Genomic DNA, 26218 nt, shown 5'->3' with positions numbered 1-26218 from the left:
TGTTCCAGAAATGCAGTATACAATATAGTAAAGGTATTTATTACATTTTCATGTACAAAAAGCATATGTACAAGTGACATTACAAATTATGTCAATGAACTAAACCTGCAGAAATGCCCTCTGCATGAGGGGAAGCATTGCCAGTCTGTGCAGATGTGTGCCCAATGGCTATAGTATACTAACTGGATAGTCCACTATAACTTTCCGAATATGGGCATGTTAGAAACACGCAGGAGTATAGCCTGAGGTATGTGATGACTGTATAGGTCAAAGGGAATGAAAATGTTTTTAACAAATGTATTTGGTACTTGGTTACTGCAAAGTGCAAATCACAATTTGTACAATTCTTTCCAGCAGAGCTAGTTATTCCCATGAATGCAACGCTTCAATGTCCCATCTGAATGACCGTCCACTTTTGCTGATAAATCATCAAACAAGGAAAAGTCCAATAGAAATCTGTGTGAATGGCAGTGTTGTGGACAATTTGGCATCTTTTGTATTACAAAACCTACAAATCGCTGTCCTTGTAGGCTGAACGTTTAAAATCCATGTCTGCTTCTCGATAGAGGTCCACCGCGACTAGGAGTCTTCATCATTAAATGCAGTGGGAGCCCTTAAGAGAAAGAAGCATAAATATCACACAAATAGTATAAGCAAGAGAAATGTGCTATTCAAAATGAGTTTGCCATCTGGGCCATTTTTGAGCTATCAGCCCCTGTTGGTGACACATGTGGCATTGTCGCATTTCTGCTGTGATATCGAACGCATTAAAACGCATGTGATTTTCAAATGTTTGCTTGTGTTTGCAATGCTTGAGGTGCGTTAATTGCAAGCTGTTTTTTGGAATTTGTAAAAATGCAGTTATCTTGTTCTCTCTGCCGTTTTGTGGTCTGCGTTTTTGACTACATTCAAATAAAGCAATCGCTTTGCGTTTTTGAGGTGCGTTTTCCAGACTAAGAAAAATTGGAGAAAATGGCAAGTTAAGACACAAATTTGTTTTTGTATATTGGTCAAGTATATGCATCCATTTTTTTTTTGACACATTCCACTGACTTCAGTCTAGATCACATGCTGAACACTGGACTCATCTGGAGCAGACCACCAGCTTCTGAAAAACCCCTTCATACAACATAAAACAAAATATTCAATTCCAGAAGGAAAAAAAATATTTGCCATCTTAAAAATTGAAAAAGCCAAAGGCTACTTCTGTGATCCTAGGTGTGTTACTTGTTTCTACTTGCCAAACTGGGGAGGGGAGATGTAGGAGTATAGAGTCCACGGTAGTGCAATACTGATGTATACACAATTTGTAAGGAAGAGGAAATAGACAACATAATTTAGTTCTCTATTTGCAATTTATATAGTTTCCAAATAAGAAGACATATAGTCCTAGCGCTCAAATCCACATTTTTATTTTCTATCCAGGTAAACGGGACAGTGCCACCAAGAATGCACAATAATTCTCCCCTGTTCTTGCACATCCAGTAAGTATCTGATATGGAATGTTTGAAGTCGTGGTTCCTGGATTGTAGCTAGACTTAGATCTTCAGGTCGAGTTATTTGATCTTTACATTCAAACTAATACTAAGCCCCTCCCCTTTGATATCTAACTAGAGGCCGTTTACTGTTCTGTGATATCTCACATTGGAGTGCAGACCAGTACAGGAAGTCCAGCGGTTTTCCTGGCTTCTGCAGCTACTTCACTAAAGGGGTTATCTGGGTGTAAACATTTTTTTATGGCCGGGATGGGGAGGGCTATTTAAACATAATAAACATGTACTTACCTCCTCCGGTGCTGCCGATGTCCCGCGCCGCGGTCACTTCGATGGGAGGAGCCGTCCACATCGCGGACCGGAAGCTCCCTGTGCGCGGCTTCCGTGCCCCTGTTTGTTTAAAGGGGCACGGATCAAAGTGACCGCGGCGCGGGACATCAGCGGCGCTGGAGGAGGTAAGTCCATGTTTATTATGTTTAACTAGCCCTCCCCAGCCCGGCCATAAAAAAAATTTTAAACCTGGATAACCCCTTAAGCAAATGTAACAAGTTCCCTTTATGAGGTAAAGTTTCTGTTAGGAATCTACTGGAGATTAGATGATTTTTAAGGCAGAATTCACACAACTGTTAGTTTTTGCATATTTACCATGCATTTAGTTGGTTTCAATCCGTTTTTGTTAAATTCAATGACAGTGTAGGCAACTGTAAGGGCACTGTCCCACGTTGCATTTTGGCTGCATTTGCAAACACAGACCAAACCGCAAAGCACCGGTGGCTGGTTCCTGGTCACAGACGTTTCCATTGAAACGCCGTTGTGCTCGGGCCGCCACCCGCCCCGGTGGGTGCGGTGTGGTTTGCAAACGCAGCCATAAACGTTGTGTGTGACAGCGCCCTAAGGCTGGCAACATGTGGGGCGTTTTTGTTGCTTTTCTGCTGCGATTTCGTATGCATTGAAGATGTTTGCTTGCATTTGCGGGTTTTTGAAGACAAAATGCTTAATGTGCAGTAATTGTATGCAGTGGTGTCGCTTGGAATTTGTAATAACGCAGTCATCTTGTTCTCATGTGTTTTCAAAATCAGCTGCCTTAGGGCGCTGTCCCACGTTGCGTTCGCAAACGCAGACGCATTCAAAACCGCGCCCACCGGGGCGGTCCGCGGTCCGATCGCATCGGCGTTTCTATGGAAACGCCTGCGATCGGGTACGAGCCGCCGGTGTTTTGCGTTCCCGATCGCAGGCGTTTCCATAGAAACGCCGATGCGATCGGACCGCGGACCGCCCCGGTGGGCGCGGTTTTGAATGCGTCTGCTAACGCAACGTGGGACAGCGCTCTTAAAGGGGTTTTACCATGAATAATAGAACGTTCATGCGCCGCAGTCTGCTCCATAACTTTCATGGAGTGCAGAGGGGTCTGACGGAGGTACCTGGGACCCCATCAGACCCCTCATTATCGTGATCATTGACTCCCCCAACAATCAGCAAGTTAGGCCCTATCCTGTGAATAGGTCTGAACTTGTATTTGTGGGAAAACCCCTTTAAGCTTTGGGATTTCTATGGCTGTGCAGAGAGCTTATCAGGGATGTAGAGTGGATTTTAAAGGTCAAGATAAGCGCTCAAACTGTTCCCACAATTCACATAAAAAACTAAATGCACCTCCAATATTTCCCACAATTATTATAGAAATACTTATCTTTAAGTTCCTAAGGACGGTTCCCCACGTGCTGTTTTTGTCACGTTTTTAAAATGCGAGTGGGGTTTGCCTGAAACACATGAGTTTCATTGCAAATGCATATGCGTTTTGGTCCAACCCCCTCCGACTTGTGTTTTGGATACGTGGGAAACCAGCCAAAGAGTGATGCCACCCATGGTGTTTTGAAACCGTTTTTGGTCCGTTTTTAAGCAATACGTTAAAAATGCATGCGGTTTTCCCTTTTTTATTGCGCAACCTATCAAAAACTGATGCGTTTTAAAAAACGGATTGCTTAAAAACGGACCAAAAACTGTTTCAAAACACCACGTGTGGCATCACCCAAAGGGTTTATGTTGATAATAAATTGAATTATTTACAATCCTTCAATGTATCTATGTTATCTATGTTATTGTTCTGGTTATGTTATGTGTCAGTGGTTGATAGTGACCAGGCCTGGTGAAGTGAGCTCGTAATATTTCATAAGTACAGTATTCTTCGGACTATAAGGTGCACCATCAATAAGTGCCTGCTAAAACGTCTAGGTTCATATATAAGGCGCACCGGAGTATAGGGATGAATGACCAGCAGGTGGCAGACCTGTGCACAGTTCAAGGCAGCTGTTGTCTGTAAGTACAGTTCATATATAAGGTGCACTGGATTATAAGGCGCACCTTTGATTTCTGAGAAAATCTAAGGATTTTTAGTGCACCTTCTAGTCCGAAAAATACGGTAACCTAAGGCCGCATTCACACACGGCTTTTTTTATTGCATTCTGAAACGCAATCCAAAGGATCCTCCAATGATCATACGTTGAGGTAACATTGCAGTTCCATTGCATTTACTAAAAGTTGTAGAAATACAATGTGACCTCATCATGTGATCATCGGTGTAGCCCTTGGCACATGTGCACGCAGCCTTAGGGCGCATTCACACGTTCAGCTAGCGCCGCGTTCATAACGTGACGCTAGCGCACAGGGGGCGGAGTTTGGGGCGATCGCATATGCGTTTCCAGAGAAACGCATGCGATCGGGTTATTAATCGCATGTGTTTCCCGGGAAACGCATATGCGATCGGCCCGAGCCCCGCCCACTGTGCGCTAGCGTCACGTTATGAACGCGATGATAGCGGAACGTGTGAACGCGCCCTCAGGTTTCTGACATTTGGTAACAGTAGTGTAGCTAATGTGGAAGAGCAGGGTAGGATGATGTGCGAGCATAGATCCAGGCCAGGTTTTGGCGGGTAAATAGGAGGTAGGGAAACCAGGTGAGTAGGGCTGTGTGCACAGCTGGTGTAGCTACTACAGGGAAGGTCTGCTATAGCCACCCCATGCTGGAGTAAGGTAAGTACACACAGAGTAGTTTTCATTTACGTGTAGAAAACCATTTTCTGTTATTTGTTAAGTTGTTTTGAACCAAATGAAACAGTTCTTGGCCTGTAATTGGGAGGTGATGTAGTCTAAATGCATTGACTGGTACGGGTGCCCACTACGGCCTGCCCGAAGTGCAGCTTTTTAGAGGCCGACTTATGGTATATGTAATGGGTGTACTCTCCAAATGAAAGAACCTGGAAACAGGTGACAGACTTTCTATCTGAACTCATGTCGATTGTGTTTTGTGAACCAGAGATGTGTCATCTTGGATTGCAATCTGATGAGATTTGGACACATTGCTTTAAGGGTCTGTTTCGCATTGGACACGATGCATTCTTGGTCCATTTTTAAACAGTCTGTTTAAAAACGGTCCAAGAACGCACTCTGACAGCACAGTACTAGCCCTACTCTGAGTAGCTGAAAACAGCAAGTATTTCAAATTCTTTAAAATTAGTCTTTGATTTACAAGACAACGGAACTTCCCCAATAAGCTCAGACTGACATGGATTGTAAGTGGGATTCGCCACAAATAACTTTTTTCCATTTAGATTCCATGCAGCTCTATTAGCTCTGTGCAACACTCTAGTGGTGGATTTTGGAATCATCTTGTCACTGCTACATTCTTAGGCTACATTCACTTGCCCGCCCGTACCATACCGTAGCGGGCAACGGCAGTGCACGGGGAGGGGAGAGGAGGTGGAGGTGAGCGGAGCTCACCCCCGCCCCTCTCCATAGAAAGTTATGGCGCACGGCGCCGTACTATGGACAAACAAAGGACATGTTTTATCTTTTTCCGGGGTATGTCGCACGTGTGCTGCACCGTACCGCTCCCGTAGGGCGCCGTGCGCCCATTGCCGTCTATGGGGAACATACGTCAGCCGTATATACGTCCCCCATACGGCAGTGTGAATGTAGCATTATACTTTGGAAGTGCAAACTATTTTGCTGCCTTCAAATCTCCTATTTGTTATGATTGCCTCCGCTACCAGTTATGTGATGTTGTCTTAAAGGAAACCTATCAAAATCAAGCATAGGCCAGGGACACTTAGGCCTCTTGCCCTCTTCACATTGTTCTTGCACCAAATCCTGACACATAGGTGTTCAATAGAGCAACTTCAGCAACTGTTTCCTGCCATGGGCCTTATTGCAGTTATGTGATCTATTTACATGGTAGGTACACCAGTAGTAGAAGTGTGTTATATATACTTGTAGACTTTTCTGTTGGTACACAGGATAGGGTCTAACTTGCTGTTGGGCAGGGATCTCAGTGACGAGGCCCTCACATATCATGAGAACGAGGGGTTCAAGGTACCCCTCATCGCTCAGCAATCTTAGTCAGCTCCTTAGAGATGAATGGAGCAGAATCGACATGCGCGGCCTTCTACTCCATTAATCTCTGGGAGCAACGAGGGGTCCAACAGAGGTACCTCGGACCCTGTCAGACAGTTCTCCTGATATGTGGGGGTCTCATCACTGAGATCCTGTAGATACGGCCTAACTTGATTGGTGGGAATACCACTTTAATGTGAGAATGCAGAGTTATGTTCCAGTCCTCGCAGAGCAGCGAATATAACTTCTACTGACCTGAGTGTTGATCATCACCGTCCTCTTTCTTCTCATGTATGGCCTGGCCCCATGGTAATGAACTGGCTGAAGAGCTGGCAATACTAAGACCAATGCCAGTTACTCCAATAATGGAATCTTAAAGCAGGATAGAAACCACAAACACATTAGATAACATCTATCCAAAATGAGCTCTGCTGGAGGAGAGGAGAGGCTGGGAGCTGCTGTTGTGATCAGCTGGGACCAATCTAAATGCAGTTGTGGGTGCAGAGACAGCATCTTTGTGGTTGGGATACTCATCCCTTTTCTGTGCCATAGTGCATTAAGGAGTCAAGAGCAAAAACACTCAAAAATGGATCATAGTAATGGTATAAAATCATGAACTATCGTAATATGTGTTACAGTTTAATAAACTTTCCACCTTTCATTTTTCGGATAGTTAAATAGAAATAATTTCTTTTGTTATCCAAGGACTTCTATCCCTTACATTCCCAGTCTAGGTGCTTATATACAGCAGTCACCTTTGTATTGTACATGTACAATGCTAATGCAGTATTTTCTATTAGAAATCAGGGGCAATATGGATCTAATACAAAGGTCCCAGGCCACGTGGTTATCACTGATAGAGAAATCAGAACATCTGCCATTACCCATTTCTTCAGATCCTCTTCTGTATCGGAGAAGATTTGGGTGTTCAGAAATCACAAAGGACCTCATCACATCATCGGGCTGTGAAAACAATAGCATGTTACACTCTGTAGAGCATAATAGCTATGTGGCCAGACACACAGCAGTGACTAGACCCCATGGGCACTACATGCACAGACACATGCACATCCATTGTAGTGATAGACACACAGCCACATGACATTACCTCACAAGGAATCTTCATAAATTATTTTTTTAAATATTCTCTTTAAAATAATATAGAGATTTCATTATTTTAGCCTATTGAGTTACCATATATAACAAATCCCTATCAGTGGATAGGGACGCAGGATTCTTAGTCTAAGTGAATTATGCCTATGGAGTCTATACTGGAGAGAATGTACGAAGAAAGAAATCTGGTCACCTAGTCGGACAATTTCATGTGTATAAAGATCTGCACCTGATGCTGAGCAGACTGAGCCGGCACAAAGAGCAAAATCTTTTCAGTGAGCAGAGTGAGTCCGCTCCCAGCAGTGAGCCGATGGCTCAGTTGACCCTGTTCCTTTAGGACTTACTCAACCCTTAAATTGGAATCACTGCTCCTATTTATCCTAGTAAAAAATAGAGCAAATAGGCTTCAGATACGCAGCAGCCAGGGCGCCTGCTTTTTTTTACTCCGCAGCAGCCGGGGCGCCTGCTTTTTTTTACTCCGCAGCAGCCGGGGCGCCTGCTTTTTTTTACTCCGCAGCAGCCGGGGCGCCTGCTTTTTTTTACTCCGCAGCAGCCGGGGCGCCTGCTTTTTTTTACTCCGCAGCAGCCGGGGCGCCTGCTTTTTTTTACTCCGCAGCAGCCGGGGCGCCTGCTTTTTTTTACTCCGCAGCAGCCGGGGCGCCTGCTTTTTTTTTACTCCGCAGCAGCCGGGGCGCCTGCTTTTTTTTACTCCGCAGCAGCCGGGGCGCCTGCTTTTTTTTACTCCGCAGCAGCCGGGGCGCCTGCTTTTTTTTACTCCGCAGCAGCCGGGGCGCCTGCTTTTTTTTTACTCCGCAGCAGCCGGGGCGCCTGCTTTTTTTTTACTCCGCAGCCGCCGGGGCGCCTGCTTTTTTTTACTCCGCAGCAGCCGGGGCGCCTGCTTTTTTTTTACTCCGCAGCAGCCGGGGCGCCTGCTTTTTTTTTACTCCGCAGCAGCCGGGGCGCCTGCTTTTTTTTGCTCCGCAGCAGCCGGGACGCCTGCTTTTTTTTGCTCCGCAGCAGCTGGGGCACCGCCTGCTGTGGGGGGGCTAAAATTTTGAGGTTTGCTTTGTTTTATCTAGAAACGGCCCTGACTTAATGGCGCTTACAACCAAATCCCCCTGCCCCCGAGAAAATACAAGAATATATATGGCAAGAACTGTTGTGTGGTGCTATGTGCACAGTATAATAAGGTTATTTGTATGTAAGAAATAATAATGTGGAAACGGCGTTGCTGTAATTTATACGAATAAATTCAAAACATCTTTAAGTCGGACACTTCTGCCTTGTGAACCATTCCTACTTAGAGTAATGCAAGTAGAAAATTCCATGCAAGTCTCATTCTGCTCACACAAAACCGACATGAACCATCCATTAGCCATGGTCACAAGTGGAATGAACTGAAACGGTTTATACTATTTTTTTTCAACATATTTTACTACTGCAATGCATCCGCTTTCTGAATAGTAGGGTTATAGTCTCTGTGGATACTGCCTATAGACAAACCCTGTGTAGTCTGCTGCTGGTCCACATACTGGACCCCCTCTACTGGATTTGTAGTCTGTAACCATGGGGATATATTAGCTTGCAAGATTCTATTTAATATGGATGCATCAGAGCAATAAAACCTGTAAATGGAATAGGACATTGCTGTACAAGACAGGATCACACAGTGTAGTACTCACATGCTAGTGCAGCCTACCTAAGGACCTGCTGCTATACTCTGCCACTGTTTTCACACATTAACTCAAACCATCTGCAGAGGTAAAATATTCAGGGACTTAACAGAATTACTATAAAACTTCAGGCAATACTAAAGTGTGAGATAACAGAGAATAATAGCTGACAGGTGTAATTGCGGTTTATGGGAGGATGTGACCAACCCTTCATGTATATAGTGGTCCCAGTGTGCTCTGTGGTTAGGTGTATGCCCACACTACTGCCCCAACGTGTCTTAGACGTCCCACAGTCATGGATCTGTAGAATGGCTCCAAAACGAGTTGGTATCTTGGATAACTTCTTTAATAACCCATGGAAACATCTCCCCCTGCTGGAGAATGTACTCCATAATCCTGTAGACGGAGCACCAAAGTCTCAATTTATGTGACAATGATTTGTCAATGTAAACCTATGCCATAGAATGTAACAGCATACCCCTGATGTACCCTGTAAACAGTGTGAATGCACACAACGAGACCTCACTTAGTGCAAACTAAGTTATCTGACATTTACAATTACTTACCGTTTGTCTCTGTGATCCAGGCAGGTTGTGGTGTTCTGTATCTGAAGTTCCAATGGGTGGCAGGAGATTATTTCGGTTAAATGGGATAGGAGAGCACGGTAGCTGGTCATTTGCAGTCTGGCTGTTTTCATCAAAAGACACAAGAAGCCTTGTTATACAAGAATTATATACAATACAATGGAATGTTATCTCAATAACTTGGCATGTCATGGCTGCACTTCTGGTAAAGAGGGTATTATAACCCAAAATACGAGCCTGCGTTCTGTTTGTGAAAATTGGTTCAGAATCACAATTCTTCCCACTGCCACTAGGGGGAGCTCACTCCCTATGGATATATCATAGAGTTCAGAATGAGATACATGAATGGGGGAGATTTATCAGAAGTGTCTGAGAGCAGAACGGTTCTATAATAATGGAGAAAGGGGTGCTGCTATAGTGCAGTACCCTTTGTTAGTGAATTTGGAAGGAAAGTAGTACAAGATCTACTATCCTGATGGGGTCGTGCGATCCGGCACAACTCCAAATACCGCTTATGTCTTTTGGTGTCTTCCTGCTGCCACGCTCCTGGGGCAATTCCTTCTCCAGACTGGAAAAACGCCTCCCAGAGTGAATGATCTGATAGCGTTTTAACTATGTCTACTGAGCGTTTAGAAGGCGCTGAATGACTTGGATGGTGATGCAAAAATAATTTTTTTTGTTTAAAACTTATCATTGTATATAAAACTTTGATTTTATGTTTTATATACAACAATAAGTTTTAAACAAAAAAATTATATTTGAATCACCATCCAAGTCATTCAGCGCCTTCTAAACCCTCAGTATACATAAAAAAAACTTTATCAGAACTGTTCTAGTTACCCATGCCAAGCAATCGGAGCTCAGCTTTCATTTTCCCACTGACGTTTATAAAACTGATTGGTTTCCATGGGCAACTAGAACTGTTTTACCTCAGACATTTCTGATAAATCTCCCCCACTGTTCGGTGTCTAATAACTTTAAGTAGTCAGAATCACAAGACCCAAATTACCACCCAAAAAAATTAAGTGATTATTCCTGATCTACCAAACCTAAAAAAGATATTATCCAATAATGACCAAATATCACTGTGGATAATTGATAACCCCATGAAAAACACCAAGACTATTCCCAGAATATGATCCCCCCCCCCCCGAGCTATGTGCTCCATGTATCCAACTTACAGTCTTGTTCCTCTAATGACTTCTTCCATCTTTGGTGTCCCTGATCTGGAGGGATTGTTATTGATAGGGTGAAGCGTACGAGGAGGATTACGTCTTCTAGCAGAAGGAACGTTGTGAGACAGTGATGAGGAGCTGTGCTCCAGGGAGCGGCCTGGCCTTGGCTTCCCAGAGATCAGTGCAGCGGACGTTGGCCTCATGTGTGATTTATCATCTGGATCTCTACAGGAGGGCAAAAAGGGGTTTTGTCATCATGGATATGCAATACCCACTGAATGTACAGGTCTATGTGATGACCTATCTGACTTACCTTATTTCTATTAATAACATCAACATAATGCTTATATCCTCATTTCTACATACATCCATTTATAAGATGGTGCCAATCTATTCAGTTCTGTAGTTACTTTTCTTCATAAAACCGGTGAGCTGACTATCACTTTAGTTTATTGTAAAAGTAATGTCCTTAAACAATCACTAACGTCTCAACAGACTGTATATTTCCATTATACAATTGACAAAAAACCTTGAAATATTTACTCCACTTTCTTATGCTCTTATCTTTTTATTTGTGGTATATACTCAAATATAAGTCGACCCAAATATAAGCCGAGGTACCTAATTTTACCACAACAAAACTCGGAAAACTTATCAACTGGAGTATAAGCCTAGGGTGGGAAGTACATAGCTATGCTCCCAAGTATATAGAGTGCCTGTGCCGCATGGTATACAGCCAGCCTGCCCGTGCCTCCGGTTTCCACCCACACTCCAAAACATACTGGTAGGTTGATTAGATTGTGAGCCCCATTGGGGACAGGGACAGACTTGGCAAACTCAGTGCACATAGATTACGCAGCGCTGCACAATATAAATAAAGGAATTATGTATTTATTTAGCCAAATGGGCATCAAGGTCTTTACCTACCAACTCAGTGACCACTACAAAGTAAAGATTTAAAAGTTAGTTTTTTGTTTTCAATTAACACAATATGGACAACTGTTCCCACTATATAATTATACAATTTAGTTTCCACTATTTTGCCACTATGGGTGTACTATCTGATGTATACCACCACCAGATATAGCTCTGCTTCATATTGCTGTACTCACAGAACTTTATCCATCAAATGTAAGTTCCTTTGCTGTAATGGTATTCCGTGAATCATCATCAAATCATTCAGGTTTCGTTGATTCACAATATTTCCTGCTTGAGAACGATTGGCCTACAAACAGATGCAAGTTATATTTTAGGCTTATATATAAAAGTGTCCTTCTAATTGACTATATTAGTGCTTAAAGTGAATATCCACCTTTTCATTAGCAAGTTTGTCAGCTGAACTTATTTATCAATAAGACCAAAAGAAGCCATTAAGAATAAAAACTTGGCTAGCTATGCATTTACTTAACTGTAGAAACCGGGTGTAGTAGTTCCCTCTAGTGGTGGCAAGAGGCAACCAGAATGTTTAAATTTCATATACAGTATCTGTATAACAAAAACGGAACAGAATGTCTGCATTAAATAAATATTTAATGTTCTGAACTTACTTTTATATTTATTTTATATTTTTAACAGTGGATATTGACTTTAAAGGTGCCATACTAAACCGTGGAAGAGATAAACCAGAATAATTATTTTGGGGTGCACAGTATGCGCTTAGGATCTTTACTAGTCCGCGTTCATGACCGGTTGTTGGTTATATCTAGAACGCTAGTGGATCTGAATATAAAACACTTGTGCTGTAGTTTTATTTCACTATACGTACATGGGAAGATTTTCCTCTGTCTTTGTTCTTAGGAGCGTGGTTGCATTTTAAACACTAGCAAAGTTAAGAGGTGACAGGATAGATAGAGAACAGAATAGCGGTAAAGGAGGAAAGTGGAATATTAAGAGCAGAAAAAATATAAAAATATTTCCAATGTTCACGCCAACCTCTTCAAAGACACATGATGGTTACCCATGAATGGCATTGGATTTGTCTGCCTAGAGCATTTATATGTTACATGCTGGCAAATAACATGCAGCGATGCATGTCAATTATTAATCTTTAAGACATTAACAAAAAACAGGGGAACCCAGCAGCAGGGGTTTAAATTTTTATGGTTCTGTACAAAAGAACCTTAAATTTATTCAAGTTTATAGAACCTGCTAATTTTACTTTAAATGGAATTACTTTGCACTGGTATTAAAAAGTGAAAATATTTGCTTCGGCCTAAACCTCTTGGCATTTGACTAAAATACATCAAATCCTTCACTGACAGGACTGGCCAACTATCTGCTGTATAATCATGTTGGCCATACAAATTAGAAAAAAGCTTCACAATGAAACAGTTTTGGTGTTATAATTCACAATTCAACGTGTATTATACCAGCCCAACTCTTGTATGATGACAATTCAGAACTTTGTTTCCTCAACATTGAAGTGTTAGGGGCAACTGGTAGTATCACCTTTCCCGACTGAAATAAACGCACACGCTCGGGTGTATGACGAGCAGGGCCCTCTTACCGGATTAGGAGAAATGGGAGGAATTTTAGAATGTGAGACTGGAGGCAGAACCAGTGGAACGCGCTGGAACGGAGCATACGGGTTGGGGATTTCTATTGTAGTGGTCTTGATGGTAATATCATGTCTGTCATCAACTGGAGAAAAAAAAAAAAGAATATTAATAATTAGTTACTTAAATCACACGGTACTGCTCCAGAAACCTTAGAGAAGTCAGTACAGGCGGTCCCCTACTTAAGGACACCCGACTTACAGACGACCCATAATTACAGACGGACCCCTCTGCCCACTGTGACCTCTGGTGAAGCTCTCTGGATGTTACTATAGTCCCAGACTGCAATGATCAGCTGTAAGGTGTCTGTAATGAAGCTTTATTGATAATCCTTGGTCCCATTACAACAAAAAATTTAGAAACTCCAATTGTCACTGGGGCAAAAAAAAACATTGTCTGGAACTACAATTATAAAATATACAGTTTCGACTTACAAACAAATTCAACTTAAGAACAAACATACAGACCCTATCTTGTACGTAACCCGGGGACTGCCTGTAGTCCACTAAATGTACATGTAGAGTTACACTGTTAATGGACAAATCTCATCTCTGCAGCCCATATCACTAGTCTGCATTTTCTGAAAGCTGAGAGATCTAGCTGCTGTGACTCGCTGCCCCCCCCCCTTGCATACAGCTTCTATATATTCTGACATCTCGCTGAGTGTCTGTCTTATGTGTAATATCTGTATTCTTACCAGTGATTGACTCCTCCCAGTGTCGACAAATAAGTTCCTCCAGACATGCCACGGTTTCTTTCCACACATCATCAAACACACAAGCCAGCGCTGCCTCTTTCTTACAGTACTGGGGAGAAATTGGGGGATAGCCCATCTTCAGGCTGTCAAGGGACATTGCTCTGTTCCATTCAAAGAGTTCATCATCCCTAAAGTGAGAAAAGATCCTTTTTCATAGTTTTGTATGGAAATGTTGCACAGCAATAAGTGAAACAGGTGGTAGAAGATTTTTTCATAGACATAGCTCCATAGTTATCCATGGATTGTGTCAAACATCCATTCACTGCAGTGGAGCTATACCAGGCATAGATAGTACAACTTGGAAAACTTCATGCAATGTTGTGGCAAACAAACAATCTCTTTATTTGTTAGGACATAAGACAAAAGCCACAAGTACAGTCGAGTAGGAACATGATGACCGACTCAATTCGACTTGCCCTAGCAACCCGTAATGTGCCTTCTCTGAGCATTTTCATTACAATACAATTGTGCGTTTTTAACTTACCTGGCCCCTGCTAGAATCCAGTGCTGAGGTCTGCTTTGTTTGGATGCATTTAAAAAAAAAAGGTTTCTGTGCTGCTCAATCACTCCTCAGCTCTCAGCCCCCACCTTTATGCCTGTGTACAACTCCTCCCCCACTCATGTCAGATCACCATGCCTTGAGCTTTGTCCCTGTGTGAGTAGAGCAGTAGGGAGGAGTTGTACAGGAGCAGAAAGGTGGGGTCTTAGACAGAGCTGAGGAGTGATTGAGTAGCTATGCATCCAAACCAAAGCAAAACCTGGGAACCAGGTGAAACACACAATTATACTGTAATGAAAATGCTTAGAGAAAGTACAAAGGCAAGTTTTCAATGCAGGTGTTGTGGGCTTTTGCAACCTGTCTTTAGTGAAAACTAGGTCCAACTCTGTGTATGTGCCTGCTAGATGGTGCGCTGCACATACACTCACCGGCCACTTTATTAGGTACACCTGTCCAACTGCTCGTTAACACTTAATTTCTAATCAGCCAATCACATGGCGGCAACTCAGTGCATTGAGGCATGTAGACATGGTCAAGACAATCTCCTGCAGTTCAAACCGAGCATCAGTATGGGGAAGAAAGGTGATTTGAGTGCCTTTGAACGTGGCATGGTTGTTGGTGCCAGAAGGGCTGGTCTGAGTATTTCAGAAACTGCTGATCTACTGGGATTTTCACGCACAACCATCTCTAGGGTTTACAGAGAATGGTCCAAAAAAGAAAAATCATCCAGTGAGCGGCAGTTCTGTGGGCAGAAATGCCTTGTTGATGCCAGAGGAGAATGGGCAGACTGGGCAGAGCTGATAGAAAGGCAACAGTGACTCAAATCGCCACCCGTTACAACCAAGGTAGGCAGAAGAGCATCTCTGAACGCACAGTACGTCGAACTTTGAGGCAGATGGGCTACAGCAGCAGAAGACCACACCGGGTGCCACTCCTTTCAGCTAAGAACAGGAAACTGAGGCTACAATTTGCACAAGCTCATCGAAATTGGACAGTAGAAGATTGGAAAAAAGTCTCGATTTCTGCTGCGACATTCGGATGGTAGGGTCAGAATTTGGCGTCAACAACATGAAAGCATGGATCCATCCTGTCTTGTATCAACGGTTCAGGCTGGTGGTGGTGGTGTCATGGTGTGGGGAATATTTTCTTGGCACTCTTTGGGCCCCTTGGTACCAATTGAGCATCGTTGCAACGCCACAGCCTACCTGAGTATTGTTGCTGACCATGTCCATCCCTATATGACCACAATGTACCCAACATCTGATGGCTACTTTCAGCAGGATAATGCGCCATGTCATAAAGCTGGAATCATCTCAGACTGGTTTCTTGAACATGACAATGAGGTCACTGTACTCAAATGGCCTCCACAGTCACCAGATCTCAATCCAATAGAGCATCTTTGATGTGGTGGAACGGGAGATTCGCATCATGGATGTGCAGCCGACAAATCTGCGTCAACTGTGTGATGCCATCATGTCAATATGGACCAAAATCTCTGAGGAGCTTCCAGCACCTTGTTGAATCTATGCCACATAGAATTGAGGCCGTTCTGAAGGCAAAAGGGGGTCCAACCCGTTACTAGCATGGTGTACCTAATAAAGTGGCCGGTGAGTGTATGTAACCAACTATTTTGCTAGCTCATGAAGAAGACGAGTCATAGTATTACTCTAATAGCAAAGTCAAAGTCCTAGGAGCACCACTAGCCTCATTAACTTCATAAGTCAACTGTCTTGATAATGTAAATGAAGCTCTATTCATCTGTATGCAGGTGTATTTGTTGTAGAGGGAGCCTTGACAAAACTCACTTCATTATAATAGAGATGGGAGGGGTGAGTAGACGTTCTTTTAACTCCTTAAGGACCCAGCCAGTTTATAGCTTAAGGCTCAGTCCCATTTTTTGTATTCTGACTTGCGTCGTTTTATATAGTTATAACTTTTGGACACTGTTACTTACCAAAACAATTGAGACAGGTTTTTTCCCCACATGTTGTATTTCATTTTAGTGGTAAATTTTGGCTGATAAGTTTTGCGTTTATTTCCCATATATCTACTTTACATTTTCATAATTTTTGGATAATTTATTTTAATGTCACACGACTAACAAATCAAATACCGGTTTTCCATATTTTCAGAATTGACTATTTTGGGGATAAATACTGTTCTGAACTCAAACTATCAGAAACAGCTTTTAGGAAGATTAACCCCTTGAGATCTTCATAGTAATTGAATCAAAATGGAGGTGAAATTTAGAATGGTCAAATTTTGTGTTAATTTTAGGGCTAAATAAACATATAACCGACATTTCCAAAAATTGTTAAGCAATTTCTCCCGAGTACAGGGAACCCCCACATGTGGCCGTTACGTGTTTTATGGGCGCACAGCGAGGCATAGGAGGGACCTTCAGCTGGCAGGATTTTAGTTTCCTCATTGGCCCCTTTTGTAGGCTATAAAATTTTAGCTTTTCCGTTATTTGGGTCATGTGACGGCATTTTTTTTTGCGGGATGAGATGCTTTTTCCAGTGTTTCCATTTTGGGGTTGGTATCACCTATTGTTGAAAATGTAGGAACTTTTTTTGAGGGCAGGAGTAGAAAAGCATCAATTCTGTACTGGATTTTTGACTTTGGTGTTCACCGTTTAGCCTAATAATCATGTTATCTTTATTCTATGGGTCGATACGATTACGGGGATACCAGACTTTAATATCTTTTCTTATGTTTTACTAAATTTGCCAAAATTTGCCAAAATGTGAGGAAAAATCTATCATTTTTGCATCGCTGTCTTCCAAGTGGCATAACATTTTTACTTTTTGGGCTACAGAGCTGGTTTATATTTTGCAACATTATTCTGAGTACATAGGATTTTTTGTTCACTTTTTATTGCATTTTTTGTGGGATTTTTACAATCATCATTTTTGGAGGGTTTTTAACAGTTTTTTTTTAGCGGTGTTTATCGTGCGGGTTCAATAATTATTTACTTTTATTCTACGGGTTGTTACGGACCTGGTGATACTATATATGTGGGGTTTGTGTTATGATTTAGCGTTATATGTCTATTTATATGTTATGGGGCATTTTTTACATGATCCACCATGGGACATGAACAAGAAATCATCTGATTACTTGTTCATGATAATACTCTGCAATACTGATATAGTGCAGGGTATTATCAGTGTCAGCCTATGCACATGATGACGTCAGAGACTCAATCATTTAAGCAGTGCCTACAGGGCTGATTGGACCCCAGGGCTGCCATAGCAATGATCGCCGAAGACGGCGAGATCGTGGGGGAAAGAACCCCAGAAGGCAGGTTAATTGCCGCGGCCGCGTTGACCGTGGCATTTAATGGGTTAAACACTCCCGATCAGAGACCACTTCAACCGCGGGTGTTACACTGGGATGTCGGGTGTTAGATACAGCCGGCACTCCGTGTATCCAGATGCCGGTTCGGCTCTGATCCAGAGCTGAGCCTGCATCGGCACAGGGGCAGATATATCCGCCAATGAGTGCCAAGACACTGCGCTCCGCGGCGGATATATCCGCCGCAGAGCGGGAAGGGGTTAAACCAATTGTTTATGAAAGGGCTGTAAACTGGAATACAAAGTATATGTGAAACTTGTAAGTGTTTCACCAGAAAAGGGATATATTGAATGAGCACAAAACTACTAAACACATTTACAGTATTTCAAGCTATTCTTTTGTTATTCTAGCAGATTACATAGAGAGATTATAAAACTGACATGAGCACACCCCATGCATCTACTGTGTATTACTAATATCATTTACTCACTTATCTCGGCTGTCAAAAGCCAAATATTCTTCCATTGTCCCATCTGATGTTATTACCCCCACATCATCTTCATCCTCTTCAGTATAGAGAGAAAAGGTCACCGGGGAAGGGATGTCACCAGGGGTGGAGAGAGGAAACCTTGTACCAAAAATCCCCAATCTGGAACACATGGTTAATTAGAAAGGTGAGCATACAGGAGCATACCGTCATTCAATGAAAGCAAAGTATGGGAACAGGTGACCTAATTGCTTACCATCTAATGTGAACAGATGCTGGGAAACATGAGCTGGAGGTCCAGCATGAATTTTATGGGGCAGGAAAGAACAGGCACTAATCATAAGGAACAAGCTCTACATTTAATGGACAACTACTACCAGCATGAAAGACTGTATGCAAGTCAACACCTATGTAGCCTGGAGCCCCTCGGGCTCTATTGCATGCAGTCCTACATACTGGTGGTGGATGGTGGTAGATGCCCTTTAAAGAAAAGATATTTACACCATCATCAGAGATGTGTATTCTTTACTATACAAGCAGTGAGACTATGGAGCCTGGCGGATCATTTGTGCAATTATAAAAGGGCCTGGATTCCTGAACTACATTTTTTTGTGATGGTATGTTAATCCAGGGATTTCTCCCCTATTTGGGGTCCAAAATTATATATTCCCTAAAATTAGGTAAATAGTGTCAGCCTGATTTGGTTTTGTTTTCCTTCCTCTGGATCGACACTGTAGGCCTATACGTTTAGTATAGTAGGAGATTTATAATGGTAAACTATGTATTAAACTTTATTAAATAAATCTCTTCCTGTGCCATTATTTTTCCCCTTCTTTCTACCTTGTTAAGGCCCTTTGTGTAAATTTGTTTTCTGTCCTGTATTCACCAGCAGATTAGTTATAAAGGAGCCTGATAAAGTGTTTAATGACGTAACTCTTTACAGACAGTCACTGGATAGTGTAATTACAGAGCTATACCATCATGGGAAATATTCTCTAGGTCTTTAACCTCCTCTCCTTATCTCTGTGCTGTGTACAAGACTGCACTGCTTACTACAGGAGAAAGAAGGAGCACAGAACAAGCACAGAGATGGTTCTACACATTCCAAGGTATATATGAAGGTATAGATTTCCATAGTTTATTAAAACATTCAAAGATCGTTGGACCAACTAACATAGTTCTACGATACTACCCAGTTATCCCTAAATCCTTTATTTGGGTCACAAATATTTGCTAGCACAGATTATTTTGTGGTGTGGAAAGGTAGCAAAGTGAACATTTTTGTGTGCATAGTGTACTTACTCACTGGACTCTTTTGCATTGAAGGGTATAGGAGCTGCAGTTTCAGCATGACTTGAGTACCAGCTGTATCCATCGTCTATTGGAGGTATTACCTGTTTGCCTTGTATTCTGAAGATTTGAAAACACATCAGATATTAATCTTAATGTTTTATTCATGAAAGAAATATTCAATTTGGATTGAATTCTTAATTGTTTGCGGCAAATGTTTTGCCTTTTATGCCCTAAGTTCCATGGCAAAATAAAGTGCTGGATTCACTGCATGATCACAAGCCTATACTACCGGTCTATACCCACTGCTTGTGCTATGCTAACCGCATGCAGGATATCTATACTAGAGGTAATTATTTGGATGCTTAATAGGGGTTGTCCAGTTCCGGAAATAAATATTATTGTTTGCATGATTAAAAGGTAAGCAATTTTCTGATGTACTTTTTGTATCAATTCCTTATCATTTTCTAGATCTCTGCTTGCTGCCATTAAACAGGAAGTTACATTGTTTACTTTCTGTGGATAAAGGCTGATCCCTGGTCATGTCACACAGGAGCACAGCTTGTTATATCACAGGGACCAATTACTCTGTGATTCTAATGAGCCGTGCACCTGTGTGACATCACATGACCAGATTACTATCCACAGCAAGTAAACAATGGCTGTTGCTTGCTGCCATTCAACTGGAACCTTCAGCAGCAGAGATCTAGAAGGCGGTAAGAAACGGATACAGAAAGTGTACTGGAAAATTGTATAACTTTTCATCATACAATAAATTAAGTTTACTGTATACATAATTTAAATCAACCATAAGAATGTATATTTTTTAAAATTTTGGATATGGAACTTTTGTATTTGTTTCTACCACTATATGGATAAGTAAAGAATTGCAGTCTCTTCACTCATTACCAAACATGAAGCAGTACATTGATTAGCGGCTGTGAACTCTGTTCTGCTACATCATTCACCCCTCCCTCCGGAATTCTCTTCGGAGAGTCACACAGCCAGTATTTCACCCATTCCTGAGGGAACAGGGAATGAGCTGGAGGTGAGGCTGGGCAGTCAGAACATGAATATGCCAGACATTGTAAGACCATGATCTGACTCACATGGGGTGATTTTCATAGATGGTGGGTTAAATTTTCCAACTGTCTGTGGACCTTTACAGGTTCCCTTTAATGTGTTAGTCTTAAGTCACAATTATGGCAAAAAACTGAATTTAACCTAAATGTGCAACTTTTATTAAACATTTTATGTTAGAAAACAGCTCATGCAATCCCGTTGACCCATTAAGTGAAATACCGTAGATGTGGGAAAGATGATGTCCATTGATGGCACTCTTCTTGTAGACCCTCCACAAGTGTACTGGCCTTCTGCTCATACAGCAGCTCATCAATCTGCTTAAAGATCTTCTGCACTTGTCTTGTTGCAGCCTGGTCAAACTCCTGTGAGGAGCAAAAGCAAGACATTAAATTATAAGTTCAGATTATAACCAAATATCTAGTAGAAGATAAGTGCTTTAATGTGTCTTCTCCACAATAGCCACTTCATTTACATGGCATAGGATAGAATTACAAGAAGATACCACCTACATAAAAAAGTGGTGATGCACGTCCATCATACTTGTGACTATTCGGCAAATAGCAGTCACAGTTCACTGGTATGTTAGTCACTCAGGCTGGTGGACCCTAAAGTTTAAATGCCTACACGGAGCCATTTGGTTTAGCACCTAGATTCCAATTGTACTGTTGTACGTAATACTAAAGCACCATAGGGCAAGTAGGCTCCTGCATGTATGAATCTTGCTCATGGACAAGTCCTTAAAGGGGTTTTCCCATGAAAGAAAATTCTCAAATCTCAATCCACTAGTGATGTTTACACAATAAAGATAATTTTTAACCCTTTAATTCACAATGTTATTCAGTTTTATTGCTGTTTTAGCTCCTATCACTCAGTGATGGATGGACAGTGTAATATTCCAGGGTGTGAGTTGAGCCTCTCTAAGCAGACACTTCATGATCCCTCTAAGCTGTGAGGTGACAATGTGGTTAGATTATCAGGGTACAGGTTTAAACACACTTTCATTTACCTTTTGAACATTGTAGTAATATCTGACACATAGAAAGAAAGATGAGACAGATCAGATATGATGAGATCAATGAGATGCCTATTACACACAATGACAGTCAGCTCTCCTACATTTCTGCTATTTCACAACACACTAGATCTGCTGTGCCTTCCTGCTGTACCTCCCCAGATAAATAACTTATCTGTCTGTAGCTTGTAGTTCTGCTCCACGGACGTCACATAGAAACAGTGTTCCAAGTACAGCTACAATCCTGAAATAACTTTGGTCTTTTTTTTTTAAGTCCTGCTGTTATTTACAACACACACAGTTATTCAGCTCTCCAGGGTCAATACCTAACACACTCTGCAGCTTTTCATGGTCAAAACTTGTGCTAGACTCCTTTCAACATGCTTTTGCACCCTATAGTTTAACGGTAACAGGATGTTTAGCCACAAATATCTTAATTCTTACATCAAAGCCCCAAGACAAAACAGAGCTGTTGTCCGTAGACAGGCCGGCACAACTCTGGAACTCCGACCATGAAACCTCAGTGTCATCTCTTGGAAGCCCAGAATTTCTGGAAACCTCTGATTTGCTGAAAAAAGCAATACAAGAGATATTTATTGTAGTATTTTTAAAAACTATGTAGGTGCATTCACTTTGTCTGGCTTCAAAACTATACTAAAAATTGATTTATGATTTATAATCTGCTGCCTTTCATTTATTTATTATAAAAAAATGTAAGTATTTTTTTTAGAGAAGTGTACATTTATACAGGTATCTCATCCAGAATTATTTAGAACAATCTACTGTAGCTGTACCTTTCACCATCAGACGCCACCTCATATCTTTCATTGCCAAGAGAGCCGGGAAATCCTTCTCCTTGATCTGGATGGGGGTGGGTTTCTGTTGCTTTAGCAAGGGTCTGATTGCTAGAAATGCAGATGACAGTAATATAGTTATCTATGTAGATGATCACTACATGGGGCTGACAGATGGACATGGATATGGCACTTACATCTGAGAGGTCTGTGATACAGGCTTCCTCTTGTACCTGGAGATCATCCTAGTGTACAGGTTACTCTATCATTTCCTCTTGATGCCTATTATTAACATCTCAGGCACCCAGCTTTCCCAGAATCCTGAAAGGTAAGTATACATAAATCTGAAAAATAATGAGTGGCTCACTATATCAGTGTCCTTGCTCCAACAGTGCACATACACGTAAGTGCAGGGAAAACTGGTAACTTTGTATCATCCAATCCCATGACTTACAATCACATGTTGTTCTTAAATGCATTTGATGCAGTATGAAGCAAACATACCTTGAGAATGCTGTAGCTGCACTGATGCAGGATCATATCTTGGTTAATCCCTAGGCTGAGTGGTTTTGTTGAAAAAACAATCCTAAAATTCAGGACCTTGGAAAGCTGGATCAGGCTGGCTGACACATTACACACAGAGCTTTTCATTACACATGAAGCTTAGTCATTAGCCAAGACAGGACTAATCAACCTGAGCTCGATCACTCATACACAGCAGCCGAGGGATAGTGTGGCAATTGATTACTTTTGCCTGTCAGGCACGAAACACGGATTACATCATTCTCTTAAGCAGTACATACTTAATGTAAGAAGTGCCGGAGCCAGGCACAGAAGCGACAGAAATTCATTATCATAATTTTATAATTGTTTTTTTTTCAGCAAAACCAGTGAGCAGGGATTACCGTATATAGTCGAGTATAAGCCAACACCCCTAATTTTACCACCAAAACTGGGAAAATATATTGTCTCGAATGTAAGCCGAAGGTGTGGTATACAGCCAGCCCCCGTGTATGCCAAGCACATAAAAAATAAACTTAATACTAACCCTCCGGCGATACTCACCACCAATGCTTAGCACAGCTCCTCTTCTCTCTCCTTTAGCCGGTACAGTCACTTCCATGCGATCTGCCGGCCGTCGCACACTATGATGCTGCTGATGACGTCATCAAAGTGTGCAGTAGCTGGGAGATAGCATGAACGCGACTCTGCCTGCTAGAGAAGAGGAGCTGGCGGGAACCGCGCAGAGGATCCAAGAATAATTGACTTGTGTATTAGCCGAGATGAGGTTTTTCAGCACATTTTTTGTGCTGAATAACTTGGCTTATACACGAGTATATACGGTAAGCAAGTTATGATCCTGCATCAGTTTGCTTTATAATGCGTCAAATCAAATGGTAGGTTTCATTTAATTTTAGTGGTAAATTTTGGTAAAGTTTTGCGTTTATTTATTAAAAATCTTTTGCCATTTTCAAAATTCGAATTGACCTCGTTTTCAGGCAGAACGTTTTACCTACATCAGAGATTACTTATGGATGTGTTTTGGATGTACTTTACCGTGAAGCAATATTATTCTCAGGTTTACAGCTATGGACTGATAGTCTGAATATAATATACCGGTATATATTTATATTCTTCCTGTATGGATTTTATGTTAATGCTAATTAACCTATCTGGTATGAATCCTGTTGTCCATTCTTGGGTACAGTATCAGTTTAAGATATTGTTTGTTATTGCGCCGTAGGCCCCTAGCGACAGAGCCTCAGTGGGCCCCCTTGCAGTGAACTCAAGTGGCAGCATTCAAAATTTGGAAACTAAAACAGTCACACACCCTATGGATTCATTATGTACAGCCTTATGTGGGCCCCCAAAGCAGCTCTGGTCCCCAGCACATGCCCAGTGCTGGTGCCGGCCCTGTTTGTTGGTTTAAAGGAAACCTACCACTTGTAGTGGCAGGTTTCTGATGGAAATACCGGGCACCAGCTCGCGGTATCGCGGTTTAAAACACTTTTTAAACTTTATAGCCAGGGCAGGCAGGTACGCGCTCGGCGCTTACCGTGCGCGCGGCTACATAGGAAGTGAATGAGAGCCGCGCGCATGGTAAGCGCCGAGCGCGTACCTGCCTGCGCCGGCTATAAAGTTTAAAAAGTGTTTTAAACCGCGATACTGCGGTTTAAAAAACTTACAAAAATAAGCTCCGGCACCAGCTCACCCTGAGCTGGTGCCCGGTATTTCCACTCCCCTTGAGAAAGCCTAAGCGGCGAAACACGTGTCGGGGTTAGTGGCGTGTGTCCCTCTGTGGTATGGTATTAGTACAACCTGTTTACATATGTCAAATTTGTTCATGTTCATTTGATTTCTCATGCCTTGTTTGTGCTCATAATGTATTGAATTTGGTTTGTATAACCTACCTGTATGCCTTGTTTGGCTATCCATTTCACATAGTCACTTTTTTATCATTGTTTTAAATTTTGATCCACTCATTATTGACATTTTATGTATTTGAAATACTTTTTGTACATTTTTGTTACCAATAAAATATAAATTGAATATATGAATTTAAAGATTGTTACTGTCTTGATCAATTTTTTGGTGTGTTATGTATGTTGCCAGTGGTGGTCGGCCCCCATTACTGGCTTTTGCTCCTTTTTTGTGTATACTACAAGTGGTAGGTTTCCTTTAAGATCTCCTTTTTCAGAGGTGTACAATGATATGATAAATCGTGCTCCAACCAACAACATCACATGTTGCCGAATTATAAAAGTCTTATACCGAAAATTTCAATAGATGATTGGTGTCTCACAAAACCAAGGGTTAACACTTATTATAGGATGATGGTAATGAGTCACCAAGTTACCCAACCTATCTCCCAACTACCAATACCTGCGAGTACCAACATAAGGTGTGATGAAAATACACTCTTGTGAAATTTGGGTTAGGAATGAAAAATGGGAGATAAAGAACCTTATCTCTTAGGCCCCTTCCACACTCGCGTTGCATTTCACGTCAGAGTTTGTTCAGGGTGCGATCAGTTTTTGGTCAGTGAAAAACGCGCATTTTGCATCAGAGTGCAATCAGTTTTCAGTCAGAGTTTGTTCAGTGTCTCAGTTTTTCACGCGCGTTTTTGATGCAATTTCAATGCAATTTCAATGCGTTTTTCACGCGCAGAAAACGCGCGTGAAATGGACTCAGGACTGAGCTCTATCTTTTCTATGGCAATTGATGCGTGAAAAACGCATTGCACTTGCAAGTGTCTCGGAGTGCAATGCGTTTTTGATGCATCTCCATAGACTTGTATGGTGCGTTTTTCACGCGCGTGACTTGCAAAAGTAGAGCATGTCGACATTTAAACGCGCGTTAAAAAAAACGCGAGTGTGTGCGTGAAAAAAAATGCAAGTCTGAAAAGACCCATTGATTACAATGGGTCAGAGTGCAATGCAAGTTCTGCGCGTCAAAAGCACGCGCAGAAAACGCGTGTGAAAAGCCCAAGTGTGAAAGGGGCCTTAGACCTGTAGTGTAAAAGCCTCAGCAGGTGATCACATGTACTATTACAATAAAGTATCAACTTTCCCAGTGTAGGTATAAGTAAGAGCAGACAGCAGAGGTCAATGTGCGCCCCCACAGGCCCCCGGGGCTGTCAGTACTGCCACCTACCTGCTCAGCAGTCCCCAGGTTGTTACCTGGATCCTACATTGACATGCAGTGTAACTCCCCGGGTCACACGTAACCTTGTGGAGGATCCGGGCTCTGACACCCTACAACTCCGAGTAGGTTGAGCCTAATGGCGAGTCCGCCGCCTTGTAGTGCCACACGTAACCCTTCACTCTCCTCACCAGCACCACGGAGCTGTCAGGCCGCCGTAAGGACGCTCTGTAGTCGTCATGGCTCCCAGCTACGTCACACTGTCTGCGACCGCCTCCCGTCACATGTTCTGCAGGAGGCGCCTGGTAATGACGTCACCATAGCAGTGACAGCGGCGTTTATGGTGTACGGAGAGAGAGTGAGGTTAGTAAAGGAAGAG

General features: G+C 42.2%; 2 protein-coding genes across 9 annotated transcripts in view; one reads left to right on the top strand and one right to left on the bottom strand.

Moving 5' to 3' along the window:
• Positions 1-18: 18 nt before the first annotated feature.
• On the bottom strand, positions 19-26129 carry FAM149B1 (family with sequence similarity 149 member B1). Of its 3 annotated transcripts, none has more exons than XM_072129632.1 (15): positions 25852-26129; positions 22395-22518; positions 22198-22308; positions 21848-21971; positions 20611-20753; positions 19321-19428; positions 18022-18180; positions 13676-13863; positions 12930-13063; positions 11536-11648; positions 10430-10648; positions 9231-9351; positions 6763-6841; positions 6134-6250; positions 19-613 (listed from the first exon to the last, which is right to left on the bottom strand). In XM_072129632.1, the coding sequence occupies exons 2-15, from the start codon at positions 22439-22441 to the stop codon at positions 540-542; spliced, it is 1737 nt and encodes a 578-aa protein (XP_071985733.1). In that variant the 5' UTR covers positions 22442-22518; positions 25852-26129; the 3' UTR covers positions 19-539. The 3 variants fall into 3 exon arrangements, 1 of the variants encoding a protein (XP_071985733.1); XR_011850614.1 differs by lacking the exon at positions 19-613 and adding an exon at positions 8674-8744 and having other exon boundaries at positions 6235-6250; XR_011850615.1 differs by lacking the exon at positions 19-613 and adding an exon at positions 8691-8744 and having other exon boundaries at positions 6235-6250.
• ECD (ecdysoneless cell cycle regulator) overlaps positions 4366-26218 on the top strand; it is a 37953-nt gene continuing 16100 nt past the window's right edge. For 2 of the 6 annotated variants that reach the window (XM_072129629.1, XM_072129628.1), the window contains exon 1: positions 26054-26218. In XM_072129629.1, the coding sequence (XP_071985730.1) occupies positions 26180-26218 (39 nt within the window). In that variant the 5' untranslated portion in view covers positions 26054-26179. Of the gene's footprint in view, positions 4520-26053 lie in introns of those variants that run through there. The other 4 variants (XM_072129631.1, XM_072129627.1, XM_072129626.1 and 1 more) reach the window with 4 other exon arrangements.

Source organism: Engystomops pustulosus, chromosome 11 (genome assembly GCF_040894005.1).
Source record: "Engystomops pustulosus chromosome 11, aEngPut4.maternal, whole genome shotgun sequence".
NCBI classification, from domain to species: Eukaryota; Metazoa; Chordata; class Amphibia; order Anura; family Leptodactylidae; genus Engystomops; species Engystomops pustulosus.
This window is presented reverse-complemented; position numbering and strand designations above follow the sequence as displayed.